At 35.4% G+C, this 17,708-nt stretch overlaps 1 protein-coding gene across 1 annotated transcript; it reads left to right on the top strand.

Moving 5' to 3' along the window:
• The first annotated feature begins 1,665 nt into the window (after positions 1–1,665).
• spint2 (serine peptidase inhibitor, Kunitz type, 2) lies at positions 1,666–10,213 on the top strand. The gene is made up of 9 exons (XM_067365951.1): positions 1,666–2,239; positions 3,259–3,429; positions 5,978–6,046; positions 6,563–6,610; positions 6,745–6,900; positions 6,989–7,048; positions 7,175–7,345; positions 7,433–7,480; positions 9,335–10,213. The coding sequence occupies exons 1-9, from the start codon at positions 1,849–1,851 to the stop codon at positions 9,511–9,513; spliced, it is 1,293 nt and encodes a 430-aa protein (XP_067222052.1). The 5' UTR covers positions 1,666–1,848; the 3' UTR covers positions 9,514–10,213.
• Positions 10,214–17,708: the final 7,495 nt, after the last annotated feature.

The following is a 17,708-nucleotide window of genomic DNA, read 5'->3' on the forward strand; positions in this document are numbered from 1 at the left end:
CACAGACATGTTTTTAACATACATCTTGCATTTCCCCATACCATATCTTGCTCTTTCTATTTCCAACATCTATGTTAACACTATGTTAAACACTACCACTTAAGCCAACATCATATCATGTTCCATAAGCATCATATTTCACAAGTATACAGGTAAAAAGCATATGAAAAATTAAAATTTCCACAACAATTATATATATATATATATATATATATATATATATATATATATATATATATATATATTTTTTTTTTTTTTTTTTTTTTTTAAAGTGGTCGGTTCATCCGACATTTATCTGACAATACCCCAGTAAATGTGTCTGTGATGATAATGTGAACTAACTGGCATTTAGTAAGATGCTTAGCAATACACATTTAACACTTTCAGTACAGGTGGTTCCCACATACATTTGTGACCGTGAACAACAAAATTTTTGTGAAATTAAGATTTATACATTATATGAAAGCTGAATAATAAGCTTTCCATTTTGTTAGGATAGACAATATTTGGCCGAAATACAACTATTTGAAAATCTGAGGGTGCAAAAAAATCAAAATATTGAGAAAACTGCCTTTTAAAGTTGTCCAAATGAAGTCCTTAGCAATGCATATTCACTCACAAAAATATTTTTTTAATATATATTTAAGGTAGGAAATTTACAAAATATCTTCATGGGACATGATCTTTACTTAATATCCTAATGATTTTTTGGCATAAAAGAAAAATCGATAATTTTGACCCATATACTTGTTGGATTTTGCTACAAATATACCCGTGTAATAACTGGTTTTGTGGTCCAGGGTCACATTTATTTTATGTCATGGTTGCTATTTTTCACTGACGTCCAATATTTTTATACTGACCTAATGATATTTTCAGTTCCCTAAACCTAACTCACACAAACCTCTGCATCTTTATAGTCTCATTAAGACATTATTTGGATCTTTATTAAGCTGTATCACTGTGGTAATTATTGGCTGGTTGTATCGTGGAAAAAGTCTTCCCTCTTTGCAAAAATCGCTTGAGTCAAGGAGTTCCAGTGAAGAACCCTCTCATTTAAATCTTCTTGTGTTTATACAGTCTTACCACTTGTTTACAACTTGCTCAACCAGCTTATGTTTAATTTTTATTAACCCATTCATCCAGTTTAATTAATTCCTTATCTTTTTTGGCTTCTTTTTAATAGTGTAGGCTACTATTTAAAAAAAAAAATAAACAGCATTTACAGCATTTTTAGCAATTTTTTATCATTATGCAGATACAAGCTTTTGGCAAGTTCATCTGACAGTGAATCGCAGAGGCCTAAAATCATAGTGTTATTCACAAACATAGCTATCTTAAACGTCTAACAAACAAATAGGCTACTAAATATGCAGCTGATTTCTGGTTTTTGCTTTTGTTGAGAAGACACTTTATTTCCACAATGTAAGCAAAACCTGAACCACACAGACACACACACAATCTAAAGCATTAAAAAAGTAATGTTAACTGACAGCGTTATGAAGAATATGCATGTAATTGTATCCTGAAGTTGAGTGCATATATCCAGCATCCAGAATACATTAATTTGAAGAAATGATTTGAGTTTCAGTGGCTCTGTGACTTCTGTGGCGCGGTGTGTGATGATCTTGTGAAAGACAAACAGTGACGTCACTTAAGAGGAAGTTGTTGGGTGCATTATTTCCCTGGAGAAAAGACGGACACCTGCTGCGTCCAAACACACAAGCGTTACATATAAAGAACGAGTTCGGTTTGATAGGTGTGGTAATTTTAGAGCTCGTTTAACTTTATTCGAGTCGCAGTCATAACCGTGAACAGCTGGGACAGGTAGACAGGAAGTTAAGAATCATGGCTCAGGTGCGTTTCATTACCTCCATCGTCGGTTTTCTCTGTTGTCTGTCGGTTCTCAACGCGTGTAAATGGGACCCAGAAACGGACGTCGAGCAGGGTCTAAGTATTAGCTCATATAATGATGGCGCGGCTTCCGTGGCTTACCTGTCGGATATCTCGGAGGAAGAGTGCCAGAAAGCTTGCTGTGAGATTGACGACTGCCATATCGCTCTGATTGGGACTCCAGCGGACGACGGCAGGCCAGAATGTCGCCTGGTCAACTGTTTGAAAGACGGCAAAGATGTCTGTGTTTTGACCCAGAGCTCACAATTCAAGGTGTACCGCAAGATCCTGGATACCCCTGAGCAAGGACCCCAAAACGAGGGTGAAGTTCGCTCCGCAAACGCAGGTAAAATTAAAACATAGTTTTAAAAATTAAAGTTAACGTTAAATGTCATAATTATTGTAGTAAATATGTAATAATAAATTAATATGTGAACTATGGTATTTGGCGTAAACTGTGGAAAATTAGCATATGTAAATTAAGTGAAAGAATACTGGTTAAATTGGTAATGTTTTGTAAAAATATATATTTTCAAAAACTAGCCTAATGAATACACATTAATGTAGCAACTTATCTTTTCAAGAATACTTTTTAACAATTTGACCTGAAAAAAAAAGTGTATTTTCATTAAAAAAGGTCAATTTTTTTTAAACCATTGTATTGACCTTTACACAGTTTGTTTTTTATGGTTATTTTGTCACATGACACATTGGCTTACTCCATGTTGGTTGCCATACCGAAACGTTTTTCAAATAATATTAATATTTTAAAACTAAATTTCTAAACATTTTTAAAGACTTAACAATAAAAGATCTTATGCCAATTTAGTGTATTATTATTATTAGTTCATGTAGTAACTTGTTTGGCTAGCTATGTTACCTTATTTAATGTACAATAAAGGAAGGTTTAGCATTTCATGGAATGTACTTCAGGATAAGTAATATAATATCTACAGAGAAAATGTTCATATTTATCTGCGATTGTGCTCATTATTAGGCTAAAGTTTGAAATAAACCTAACCCTAAGAAAATGCTGTCTATAAACCCTTCCCTTTTTCCAGGTAGTTGTGAAGCATTGTTGTCTGTTGACCCACACCCAACCAACCTGTACTTCAGGTTTTACAACACATTACTGTAAACAAAAGTCTTTAATTGTGGAAGGGAAGTTAAAGTTACATACCGCCATACCTGAATGACATATTCATTTTGTTATCACAGTATATGTTACAACAACAAAGTCTGCAGTAATATCATGGCCAAATGCATTATGGCAACATTATTATCTGAGAAGTGCATTTCCTACACCTAGGACAGTCAGAACATGTGCACTATTTTAAGACTATTCCTTTTCTTCTGTCTTATTAGATCACTGCCGTCTCCCAAGGGTGGTGGGAAATTGCCGTGCTGCTTTCCCACGATTCTATTATGATGTCACCAATCAGACCTGCAAGCCGTTTATCTATGGCGGCTGTGGGGGCAATGATAATAACTTTAATACCACGGAGGAATGTGAGGCATCCTGTAGTGGGGTGACAGGTAAATAGCAGGCAATATTTTATAAGTGTTAACTTTTCAGTTTTATGCAAACCTTTATTATGTAAAAGACTTGTTTCTATAATGTAACTAGATTTATGATCCCATATTCTTTGAGACATTGACCTTGTGAAACTCTCTCCCCTCTGTTATCTCTTTTTATAGCCTCACATACAGTACTGTCACTGTTTATTTAAGGTTAATGTTTTTGATGTTTAAAAAAAGCAAATAGCACATTATAAAAATAACAATTTAAATGATTGTTTTTTTTTAGTTGAATATATTTTCAATTGTATTAATAGGATGGCAAATTAGCCATTACTCCAGTCTTCAGTGTCACATGATCCTTCAGAAATCATTCTAATATGCTGATATTACTATGAAACATTTATTCTTTTGTTGAAAACAGTTGTGCTGTTTCATATTTTTGTGGAAACCATGGTACTTTTTTTTTTTTTTTTTTAAATGTCACTTTTAATCAATTTAATGCATCCTCCCTGAATAAAACTATTAATTTCTTTAAAACAAGTGTGAAGTGCCCAAACATTAATTCATTTGCTTGCTATCACCTGTTTTTGACTTCCTGCTTCAGAGATAAGCTTTTGCGTCATACCCTTGACATGGTATTCATCATTGTTTGGGCATTAAAGCTAAGATGTCTGTACATGTGTCATTAGTCCAGTAATGTTCAGTGTCAAAACAGAGGCTTTTATGACAGACAAAAGGAATGTTGTTTTGATGTTGTGTGGTTTTATGTTGAGTAATTGAATGAAGCACACAGCTGAGGCCTGTACACTATGATTCAAAGGATCCATGTAGTTGTTTAATCTTTACTCTTGAATTTTTTAATCACTAATATTTAAGCTACCCACAGTCTGTCAGCAGTCTAGTTAGGGTATAGTATGCAAGAAATGCGGCTAAATAAATGCAAATCAATAAACACACACCATTTGCATGAAGGTAATGTTTGCATTTGGCTTACATTGAGCATCCAGAGGAAATGAAGATAGAATGTAGTGTTTTGAAAGGAAAAACATTCCATTTTATTGAGATTTTGGAGTTTACACACTGGTATGTGAGGCCCAGTTTTTAATATGCCCATTACAATCAATGTAAAAGTCACTTGGAACAGTTTTTAGTGCATATCAGTCTATGATTTGACATGTCTGTGGTGATGAAAACAGAGGTTTCGACAAGGAGACCAAAATATGAGCTTTGGAAAACCATACAAGTTTTATTACAGCCTTTCTCCAGTGAGAGTGGGCACAAATCCAGTACCCACATTGTAGTTTGTGGTTGGCTATGTGCTTAGTTGATTTATGTCCTGCTATATTTGAATGGTGTTGAGTTGATTTGCACTTAGAGTTTGTAGTAGAGTTCAGCCAGGTAACTTGACATTTGGCCTGTATTATTAAGATATTCTCAGCAAATTCTCAAAGCAAAGTGTTTAACTGAACATACTTTTATAGGCTGAAATCAAAACCAGTCAAAGTCAGTTTGTTTTCACAGTTAGGTGAGGCACAGAACCGCTTAAGTGAGTTTGAGTGGGTTTATGCTGAATCTCTTAACAAATGGGACATTCTGGTTTCATTTTACTCTGGGTTGTTGAATAACCGGTTTGATGACCTCTGTGCAGATGGATTACCTGTCCTCAACAAGGACATGATAGACACATTAGTTTTACCATGTCACCATGTTTTTTCTTTACCCTCTTCCCTCTTTTTTACAGGTATTGCATTTGAATGAATGATCTATCTTCACATTTTCACTAAGAATGGGGGTAGGAAAGAGAAAAGGAAAGGCTTTTTAATGTTCTTAATGGGATCTTTGTGTTTTGTGCTTGCTGTATCCAAGCGACCCTTTTTGATCTCTGGAATTACCAGACTTATGAGTTGAGATGACTTTTAAATGGAAAAAGATGCCATCTGCTTCTAATAATCCTATTATCGTCATTGGGAAATCATACGAAGAATTTTATTTACAACACTCTGGGCTGTTTTGTGTTATGCAACGTTATTGTGTGTGTGTGTGTGGGCCTATATTGTGTGAGGGTGTGTTGCAAAACTAAATTTTTTTTTTTTAGAACATTCCTTACTATGAATTTTCCCCATGGAAAAGTTTAGTTTAGTTTGGTACTTTGTTACTGAATTCCATTCAAACATTTGGGGTCAGTACATTTTTTTTTTTTTTTTTTTTTTTTTTAAAGAAAATACTACTTTTATTAATTAAATTGGTCGAAAGTGACAGTAAAGACATTTATATTCTTACGAAAGATTTCAGCCTTCTATACAAGTATCCTGAAATAAATTGATCACTGTTTCCACAAAAATATTAAGCAGCACAACTGTTTTCAACATCAATAATAATACGAAATGTATCTTGAGCAGCAAATCAGCATATTAGAATCATTTCTGAAGGATCATGTGACACTGAAGTAATGATGCTGAAAATTCAGCTTTGCCATCACAAGAATAAATTACAATTTAAAAGATGTTAAAATTTTATATATATATATAATATAGTAATTTAAGTGTCTTTCTGTTCTTTTCAGGTGCTGTGCTTACGGACTCCCACTCTGTCTCTCAACGCAGCAGAATGTCTGTACCTGAGAATAACAATGGTAAAAAAATCCATATCATAATCTGGATGCCCCAATGAAACCAGCTCTCAGAGATATTATGAGGTTTTTTTTTAACAATAATTGAGAAACACTGATTATTGTAATAGTAAATAGTTAGCTCAAATCATGTCAGAGTTCTCAACAACTGTACCAGACTATAAAAAATTATTAAAAACACATTAATTTGTCCTTTTGTAATGACTTAAAAGAGGGTCTGGGATGTCCAGGACCCAGGAATCTTTCACAAAAAAACAGTTTTTCCTATCGCACATTTTATTACTATTAATGTTTCTTTGTTTTGGTTCCCATCAGCTATTTACACATGCATTTATTACAATTAGTTTTTAATTAGCACACCAATTAGTATTGAATACTAATAATTTACAGTTGAAATTGACTGTATTCACTTCAAAATGGAAACAAGAGACATTCATTTTTATCTTAGTATCCATTTTACCAGGTATACATGTGACAAATAAAACGTTGTAGTTGAGTATTCTGTGTCCTTCTCTTCAGATGTTGAACCCAAGGCTCTTCCTGAGATGACATCACAGGAATTCAAAGGTATTTTATCATTTTTGTTTACTGTTTAAAATAAATGAGCTTGTAGCGGTTTGGTGTTGTCCACATCTTTGAACAGAATACAGTTGTACACTATAAGTTCTAGCGGCTTCTTACCATCTGTCTTGCTGTATCAGAGAAGTGTCTGGCTGACGCACAGACCGGACGCTGCAGAGCCTCCATTAGACGCTATTACTACAACAAAGGCACCTGTCAACCATTCACCTATGGAGGCTGCGGTGGCAACCAGAACAATTATGAAACTGAGGAAACATGCATGACAACCTGCACAGGTACTATTGTGTGCAACTATTCATTTCCCGATCATCCGTCATCCCGCTATATCATCGCTATAAAAATATAACTGTTTTTTCATCCCAGTGACGGTCATTCCCAGCAACCAGAAAGCACCTGTCGTTCCCTCTACTCCTAGCTTTGAAGGTAAAATAGCAAAAAGTTGTATCAGATTTTAAATTGGCTGTCCTGGAATCCTCCATTTCAAACTCATTGCCATTGATGCAATACTGAATGTTTATAAAACATTCTTCCTCTTGTAACTCAATACAGAAACCTGTGCTGTGCCATCGGATACCGGCCCATGCCGTGCACTCTTCCGTATGTATTACTTTGAGGCCAGCTCTCAGTCTTGTAAGGAGTTCATCTATGGAGGCTGCCAGGGAAACCTAAACCGCTACGGTACTAAGGAAGAGTGCATGTCAGCTTGCTACGGGAAAGACGGTAAGAGTACAGGAATTCTGCTTCATGTAGTATGTATATGCCTTTGCTTTGCTGGTGGCTCATGTTGTTGTACTACTTTTTATATAGACCATTTTGATGCACATGGACACCACAAACGTGGCCGCTGGACTCCAGGTAAGGACTTGTGGAACACCTGAAATGTTATTAAATTAACTGATTATAATAAGAGTCAGTTAAACTTAATTAATGATATAAATGAATTCATTATAACTTATAATTTCAGGATTATTTGATGAATACAAAGTTCAAAAGAACAGAAATCTGTGTATATATGTATCATGGTTTCCACAAAAATATGAAGCAGTAGAATACTTTTCAACTGATAATAAGAAATGTTTCTTAAGCACCAAATCATCATCCATAAAATTATATTCAAATGGAAAACAGTTATTTTAAATTGTAACAATATTTCATATTATTATGTTTTTGATCAAATGTCACAGCATTGGTACCAAAAAAATCATACCAACCCTAAAATGTTCATATATTTACTGTAAATATAATGTGTAATGTATGTACAGTACGGAAGAGGATTAGGGCCAAGCAATAATAAAACAATAAAACCATCTCGAGAAAAAACTCGTTAAATTTCAAGAAAAAACTTGTTAAATTTTGAGAAAGTCAAGATAAAATGTTGAGAATAAACTCATTAAATTGAGAATAAACTCATTAAATTGCGAGAACAAATTTGTTAAATTATGAGAACACATTCGTAATTTAACGAATTTGTTCTCATAATTCAATGACTTCATTCTCAACATTTTCTCGACTTTTTTTCTTGAAATTTAATGACTTTAATCTCGAGATGGTTTTATTTTTTTATTATTGCTTGGCCCTAATCCTCTTCCGTAGTACAGGACTGATTCATGTTATTAATTATAATACTGTAAATGTTCATATTATTGTTTTTTCCTGATTTTTATCCATGTTATATATTTTACCTGCAAGATTTATGGAGTGTCTATTTACACAAGGTGCAAATGGCCTGTCTTGTTGGCAGAGGCTAATTACACTAACTCCGCCCACTATTGTCTGAGCCAGACAAGATCACAAAAGAAATCCCTCTGATAACAGGAGTAAGAGTAAGGCAGGTTCCATTTGCTTTTGACGTGACCCACCTGAATTTGAATCCGCCTTTTACCACACTCATTCTTCTCCCTTTCCCATCACACATCAGCTCGGAGTAGCATTTATTTAAAATAAAAAAATTGAGAAAGAATTTGAAAAGTGGAAATAAATGGGTATTTAATCGTGGGAATAAAGTGTTTAACGGGTAGCGCTTTAGGGATAGGGACAAGTAAGGTCCCATTAAGGCAGCATCCATTTATGACTTTAATAAATATAATCATATACACCTAATAAGTTATATTGTATACGTTTTAAAATATACTACAATACACTGAGGTGCAAATAGTATCTGCCACTATCTAACAACTATTAACTTTTTGTTTCTATTTACACAATGTAAATAGTAGGGGTGTAACAATACCCTCATGTCACGATTCGATACATATCGCGATACTGAATGATACGATATTATTGCGATACTCCAAGGTCAACAAAAAAATGTACTGTTGATTAAAATGCTAAATTTGGTATTACATTGGGGGTGGAAATGAATAGGCTTGGACTTGCCGCTGGTAACCCAATGCACAGGACAATGTTGACACCAGAATAAAAATATTCATGATTCTGTAGCAGAAAATACAGACTTATTTTAGACGAATATGCTTGCACTCTGTCACTGACTAGATATATTTAAAATAAATTGTTGTCAGGGCACACAAATATTCCCCCATTGCATTTAAAATTTGGGTGAACTATATTATCACTATCCACGATACATATTGTTGCATTTTTTGTATTGCGATATATACACAATGTATTGTTACACCCCTATAAAAATTGCAAATAGCCGTTTGATCTTAGTGCCCAAAATTTAACATGTCTTGTGTCTCTTGTTCCTAGCCTTCTTCCTAGTGGCCACCCTGGCCATCATGTCTGCCCTGCTTCTGGTAGGTTTGATCCTGATCGCAGTGCGCAGAAACTCCAACAGGAGGTTCTTCATGATTGATGATAAGGAGGAGTTGCTGCCCGCAGAGGAGCAGGTGTCTTATGAGAAACTGCCTAAGGTTGATTCAAACTAAAGCCAGAGGCCTTCATTCATCTCATGACACTCCAACATTCAGATCAATCACTAAAAACTACTAAAAATTTAAGCTACATTTAAAGTTCCAATTGATATTCCAAATTGGTAACATAGAACATTATGCATATCATTCCTATAGGCATTATGCAAACAAGTGTACATTTTTGCACACATATAAAAAACCATTTAAGAATAAAGTTTGTTTCATGGTTGTTTAAATGAGATATTCTACACTATTTTTAGTTGTAAAAGTGGGAGCTGTTGCACTATCGTTTGGGGAGTTGGTTAAAATACTTATCTTGCCGCCTTTGTCATCTGTCACTTTTTATATGGTTATTATCATACACAGTAGAAGTAAATAAGCTTTCAGGGATATATTTATCACAACCATAATGACAAAGAATATGATTACTGGTTTCCTATAAGCTGTTTTGTCTTCACTTACATGTGTATATGTGTGTATACATTTATATACATAAGAATAATTGATTTTTTTTTTTTGGGCTTATAACACTCATGGCATATTTTTGTCTCTAGATTTCATTAGTGAGAATGATTCTGTGGAATTCTATTGATGACTCTTTCTTACCACTGAAAGCCCTTTAACTGTGACCTGTAATTGTTTAATTCATACAAGCCTACACTTTCTTTTAAAAGCATTATTTTCAAATCTTCAACAATAAAGGTAAATTTATTCAGTTTGGTTTCTTTTTACAAGTTTCTTGACCCACCCTCCAAGCTAAATTACACTGTCATTTTTTTTTTAATAGGTTCTGGATAAACACACAAATACAATTAAAGTGTTAGGGCAGTATGTGTTATATCCCAATGTTTTTTTTTTTTTTTTTTTTTTTTGCATATTACCTTTTCCGTTTCATCTGTTTCCTGAATTGTTTATTTTTTTCCCTTATTGTTGTGATGTTTAATGGTAAAAATGTTGCAGAAGCTTTTTATTATTTCATTTTTTAAATAAAAGATATTCCTCGTAAATCAGTGTAAATAAACAGCAGGTTCCTCTTACAATGACATTCCCTGTTAAAGAGCCAGTGTGTTTGAGCTGTATCTTTGTTTTTTGTTTTTCTGTTCAATAACGGTGTAAATGTTCAATAAATTTAAGTCCAAAATTATCAGTTTAAATCTACCATAATCAGGAATTTGAAAAATTAAATTTACCCTGAAAAACATTGCTGTAGCAAAAGAGAAAACACACACACACAAAACCCCACATAAAAAAAAAAATATATATATATATATATATATATATATATATATATATATATATATATATATATATATATATATATATATATATATATATATATATATATATATATATATATATATATATATATATAGCCCCCTAGTGGCCATTCAGATTCACATTTAAATCCACTAGGGGGCGATGGTGGATTTGATGTTGGCAAGCCTTTAGGAATACAAAGAAGCGCAAAGTGCGTGCTGTATTATTTTGGTTTTGTTTCAATTTATATCACATGTATCTCACTCCACTCATGAAAGTGTATTTTAGATTCATACGTTAATCTTTACTCTGAATGAAAACAGTAGGGAGTGGCAGACATGAGCACTTGTGGGACAAAATAAACCCTTTAGTATCTAGTGAAACAATATGTTTTTAAACTATAATCCTTAATGTCTCAAAATGGCAAAAACAGAGTTATTGCTGTATGGGGAACGTGCACAGTGAACCTCATTTATAATCGTTTACTGTATTTTTCGTAAGTGAAATTCTCACACACTGGAATGTAGTTTCTGTCTTTGTCTCAGCAAGCTGAGAGCTCTGAAATTAGGTCATAAAGACCGAGCGATTAGCTCATTTCCCAGTCATGTAAAATCACCCCCTCCGCTTACACAGAACAGGCAAATAAGGAAGGCAGGAGAACATGACAAAAAGTCTGGCTAACATGGCAAACTTACTACAAAGTCTTTGTGTTGAGCACTACAACTTTACTAGGAACAAACCAACTAAACTGGGATCAATACTAATCACACTGAAAAAAAGAAAAAAAAAAGAAAACCTGAGAAAGTGGGAGGAATGAGGGGGTCATGGCTCACACTTAGATCACGAAAGTGCAGTGTGGGAAACGCACTGTTTACAGAGAACCCGCAAGCCTCCCCATCCGTCTACTGCAGGGCTCCAGGATGTTGTAAGGGCCTTTTGTGTTTAAGTGTGTATCTGAGCCTTGGCCTATGTAACCCCTGCATGTTGTCAGTGCCCGTGGTCATCTGGTTTCCATCCCGCGCAAGTGTAATTGTGCTTATTTAGTGTGACACCCCCCCCCCTTTCTCCTCCACTCCCTCCTCACCCATCACGCCAGCTGCCCGACTAACTGCAGAGATGCTCGGCATTCCATGAATGTGAGAGCGCCAAGCTTTCTAACGGAACACAAATCAAACACAATCTTGAAGTTATTGAGGGTTTTGAAGACAGACATTTCCAAACAGATTGCAGTCACTTAACTTTTGTCTGTAAACTGTTAAAAATATATTCACTACTATTTTACTTTTTTTTTTTTAATTGCTTGCTAGTCAGAGGAAAGTAGAAGGAAGGATGTTCTTATTCTAGAGAGCAACTGAATGGACAAAAATTAGGTACACCCACAAGTTCAGGATGAGTCACCAATATTTTTCCTGGAAGAGAAAGACTAATTTTTAAACACTTACATGTATCTTCATTTTGTTAACTAGCTAATAGACATGAATCAAAACCGTACAAGACTTTGAGCATGTTAAATTTCTTTGGACATGATTGTTATATGACGTCACGCTCTGGGATTTATTGTAAAGCCAAAAGTATACTTCACTTTTTTCATGTACGCAAGGGTCAGAGTACAGTGCGTGTGAATTTAGTAATCAGAAGAGTATGCACATACTGTATGCCTACCGCTGGATTTTTGTAACCGTGCGTACTTTGTACGTGCAGGTTCAACATAACTATTTAATTGTTTTTGCAGTAATTCTTTTATCCACAAGGTGGCAACCATGCCCTGAGGGTGTCGATTCACAAGGTAGTCAAAGAAAAACTGCATAATCAGAACAGACCGGAACGCATGCAAGCTACACCGACGATGGAGGCCTTCATAAACGAGAGATTGTGCGAAGAGGTTAGAAAGTAACCTCATTTGTACAACTCTAGCATGAAAGAATACAAATAAGTTTACATGGGTTGTAATTTGTGGAGAGAACTGTGGATGCGTCGAACGCCTGTGTATGCGTACAAGTCGAATGAAGAATGCTTTTGCAATGTGCGAGTACACTAGCGTACAGTGTATGCGTAAAAAGCGAGGTATACCCAGGGCTTTATGCTTCAAACCAGCAGCTTCACAGTTTGTGTTCTTTACACAGTGATCTATCGTTCTTCTATTCGGGGGTTAAGGGATACAAATTCACAGGTTCACAAAACTTGAACTTTCTAATGCAGCAAAATTTGCATGAGCTTAATAGGAGCCCCGGACATGACATGCAGGAAAAAAAAAAAAAGTAGGCTAAATCGTGCGCACGATTTACTATTTTGTTCCCTCGATTTACTAAAACGTGTGCATAATTTACTATTTTGTTCCCTCGATTTACTAAAACGTGCGCACAATTTACTATTTTGTTCCCTCGATTTACTAAAACGTGCGCACAATTTACTATTTCATTCCCTCGATTTACTAAAACGTGCTCATAATTTACTATTTCGTTCCCTCGATTTACTAAAACGTGCAAAAAATTTACTATTTTGTTCCCTCGATTTACTAAAACGTGCTCATAATTTACTATTTCGTTCCCTCGTTTTACTAAAACGTACGCACAATTTACTATTTTGTTCCCTCGATTTACTAAAACGTGCGCACAATTTACTATTTCGTTCCCTCGATTTACTAAAACGTGCTCATAATGTACTATTTCGTTCCCTCGTTTTACTAAAACGTACGCACAATTTACTATTTCGTTCCCACGATTTACTAAAAAGTGCGCACAATTTACTATTTTGTTCCCTCGATTTACTAAAATGTGCGCATGATTTACTATTTCGTTCCCTCGATTTACTAAAACGTGCACAAAATTTACTATTTTGTTCCCTCAATTTACTAAAACGCGTGTACAATTTACTATTTCCTTCCCTCGATTTACTAAAACGTGCGCAAGATTTACTATTTCGTTCCTTCGATTTATAAATCATGCACATGATTTATAAATCGAGGGAACGAAATGGTAAATTGTGCGCACGTTTTAGTAAATCGTGCTCACGGTTTAGTAAATCGAGAGAGCGAATTAGTAAGTCGTGCGCCCGATTTAGTAAATCGAGGGAACGAATTAGTAAATCGTGCGCATGATTTAATTTTTTTTCTTGCTTGTCATGTGGGGGGCTCCGTAGTCTCTCGCATTTGCATGTTATTTCTTTTTTTAAAGTTGCACCATGGAACTTTAGCCTCTCTATCGACATCTGTGGTTGAAACATAAAATTGCATGCAACCTGCAGAGGTTTTTTTTTACATCAGTTGTGCTTCGGCGCTGCTCATCTGCACGAATGAATCTGATTGTTTGAGGTGGTTGCATGTGATCACCATCTGAGCTGATCTATTTCTGAAGGCCAACTGGCAGAAAGAAGAAAGCAAGGGATACATCTGAAAAACATGTCGTAGCTGCCACCATAGTAGTCAGACCTTCTTTTCTCTGTTCACAGACATGACATACACCTGAAATTTTTTTTAACAAGGAAGCAAAATAAGCATAAAGGTCCACCGCTTACCAAACATAACTATCACTGGGGCATAAGCAGATTGTAAAAATTAATGCAAATTAGCAAGCAATTTGCCAAAATATAAAATAGTTAAGAGTTGCCATGATATTGAGTTGGAAATTTTCAGCCAAATTCAACTCGATCGCTCGATCCACACTATGAATATACCTATAAAATATATTATAAAAATATACTTTAAATAATTTTAACCATGTTTTGCAAAATATATTTTAATTTCTAAGAATAGCCATGTGTACTTTTTATACTTTTATCATTAATAGATCTTTTAGTTGAGGTGTAAAAACACTTTGTTTTTCTCACTTATGGTGAGTTTGTTACTCAGAGGTGTTGTTTACATAAATGAAACTCACAAGCCCTTTCACCCCTGCATCAGTTCATCCACCACTGCAGCCCTCTGCACCTCTCAGACCTGTCACCACGTCTTTAGTGCCTGACAACAGACTACATGAAAAACACCAGAAGACCAACACAAACCACATCTGACTCAAAACAGAGACGAGATAGAAAGAGAACGACACGAGAGAAAGAGAATGAAAAGACATGCCACAATCTGAAAAAACAAGGTTATAATAAATGACATAGGAGAAGAAGAAAGAGTGCACTGGGGTGAGAGGCAGCGTTAGAGAAAGCCACTGGTGATGATGTCATGGCTTTGGCTCTCTAGAGTGTGGAGAGGGCCGGGCCTGAGCGCAGCGCCGGGGGGGTGGGGGCCATGGATTGGGTCTTGGCGGAAGGGGGACTGTAATTTGAGTGACCCCCATCTCAAATTGAAAGCAGTTGTGAATTCTCTTGAGGGTAAAGTTTAGCAATCCAGACTCAGCTCATGGTTCCCACGACACAGTCCGACCTCCCTCCTTACTCCATCCCGATGTCCATTCTTTCTCTCGTTCCTTCCTAAAATCACCAGTCTCCGTGCCTATAAATGGGAAGTCTGGTGGCAGTTTCGAGGAACGTCTGCACTGAAAAAGGCAATAAGGAGGACTCACAGCATCCATGCTTATTAAAAGAAATCTGGAGATTATAAAATGGCTCTGAAATGGAAAATAGTTGAGGCAGATAATTTAGGAGACGGTTGGGTGACTAGACCGCACCCGCCTCGTTTTTCATTCTATCGTAGTCTTTATCTTTCTTAGGGAGACAAAAGCCTGTTCTGCAACATCTGGGTGAATGACAAAACACTTCTTTTATTTTTTTGTCCAGATCTGATCATTCATTCAAAAATTCATTCAAAATGCAATTCACACAAACAATGATTTGAATTCACCTATGGCCCGATTTCACAGACAGGGCTTAGATTAAAGGGTTAGTTCACCCAAAAATGAAATTTCTGTCATTAATTACTCACTCTCATGTTGTTCCACAGCTGTAAGACCTTCGTTCATCTTCAGATATTTTTGATGAAATCTGAGATTTCAGTCTCTAACTGCATGGATACTGACAGGGGAGAGACAAAATTGTTGAATAAAGACGATTTTTGTTTTGTTTTTGCACACAAAAAATATTCTTGACGCTTCATAACATTAAGGTTGAACCACTGTAGTCACGTTGTCTATTTTATCAATGTCTTTAGTACCTTTCTGGACCTTGAATGTGGCAATTATGTTGCTTTCCATGGGGGATAAAAAATCTCTTGGATTTCATCAAAAATATCTTAATTTGTGTTCCGAAGATGAACAAAGGTCTTACAGGTGTGGAACAACATGAGGGTGAGTAATTAATGGCAGAATTTTCATTTTTGGGTGAACTAACCCTTTAAGCCAGGAGTTGGCCTTAGTTCAATTAGGACATTTAAGTGGCTTTTAGAAAATATAAATGTGCTGCAGCCATAATTATTATTATTTACATAAATTTTATTATTTAAAAAAAAAAAAAAACTGTATATATTTGAAAAACTTATGTCCGCCAAATCGTCATGTAGCGCAAGCAACACATGAAGGAAAATATCTCTTAAAAAATTAGATAATTATGACTAGGTTTGTTCAGGATGGAACATATTCATAATATAAACATATTCATTTGTAAAAAAAAAAAAAAAATTACTTTTGAAAGTATATTTTAAAAATAGTTTTGAGAGGTTTTGTACATTCAAGTTGTAAGGTGAATATGTATGAACCAAGTGGTTTTAATGGTTACACCACATGACATTTTAAAAAATATCTTAAAAATGGTACAAAATGTTTTTCAAAACCATATGAAATGTGTTCTGAAGAGTTTTAAACTACACTAAACTGGATTAAAGATTTTTCTTTTTGTTTACTGCGGACTCTCTTATATGTCATTGACCGGTCTGTGATCTGAAAGGGATGCAGATGCCTTGATATTTCAGTGTTGAGGTTCATAGTTAGCAAGGTCTGTCTTACACAAGCCAAGTCTGATAAGAGAAATTAGACTCAAGAGGTCTAAAGTCATTTGAGTTTCCTAATCCATCCACCCACTTGCCATGAATATTGTTGTTTCAGCAAAGTGCTGGCAAGCCCAAATCATCCAATCAAATGATTATGTTCTTGATTAACTGAGACAGTCTGGTCTAAAGCACACCTAACCCATGCAAGCAAATGGGATTTATTTGGAAAACACTGGCATATCATCTGCCTGAAGAGTCTCCTTTTGGAAAACAACGATGTTGTGGTAGTGTCTGTAATCTTCTGGCAGTACAGCTGATTGCTGAATGTATATGTTGCCCAAAGTAAACACAACTGCACACAGAACTGATGGGAGCCTCTGCATTGTCTTGGATGACACATTGCCAACATAAAACTAACTGCTGGCTAAATGCTTCCAGACCGCAGCTGTAATGTTTTTCCTCGGTTGTATCTATTGTTACGATCTCAGTCCAGAATACCAGCTAGGTAAAATGTGTGTGGCAGCCTTTACAGCAGCCAAGTATGTGTGTGGCAGACTTTATAAGCAATGAATCGTATTTATGGTTCAATAAGAATTACAGGCTTGTGCCATACAGAAATGAGTGATCTTATGCAGAAGGGAGAGGCTTCGGTTTGATGTCAGACATGAGGAAAGTTGTTTAAGGTCATCAGTTTGAGACTGAAACCTCACTTTCTCTCTCTTTTCCTCTTTACATAAGCACCATTGTGTTTTTGCATGATAAAATCAAGAGGAAGGAATGTTTGGGCCTGATTCAAAAATGTAAATAGCATTTTAATTTACAAAAATGTGTTATATGTTGACTTGGAGAAACATGCTTTGTGTGTCAAGAACATTGATTTGTTGCATGAGAATATGCTTTAGTCTGATAAGCCGCACAAACCTTTTTATATGTGAAATATTTATGACAGCTTCACACGCTGAAGGGAGTGAATTAATGCTTTGTTATTTAACGGCACTAATTGCTAGTTGTGGTGGGATTTATTTTCCCGCAGCCCTGCACGTGCTCACCTTTGTGCTGGGTGGGTTGTTCTGTTTTATTAGTC

This window comes from Chanodichthys erythropterus, chromosome 17, assembly GCF_024489055.1.
Source record: "Chanodichthys erythropterus isolate Z2021 chromosome 17, ASM2448905v1, whole genome shotgun sequence".
Classification (NCBI taxonomy): Eukaryota; Metazoa; Chordata; class Actinopteri; order Cypriniformes; family Xenocyprididae; genus Chanodichthys; species Chanodichthys erythropterus.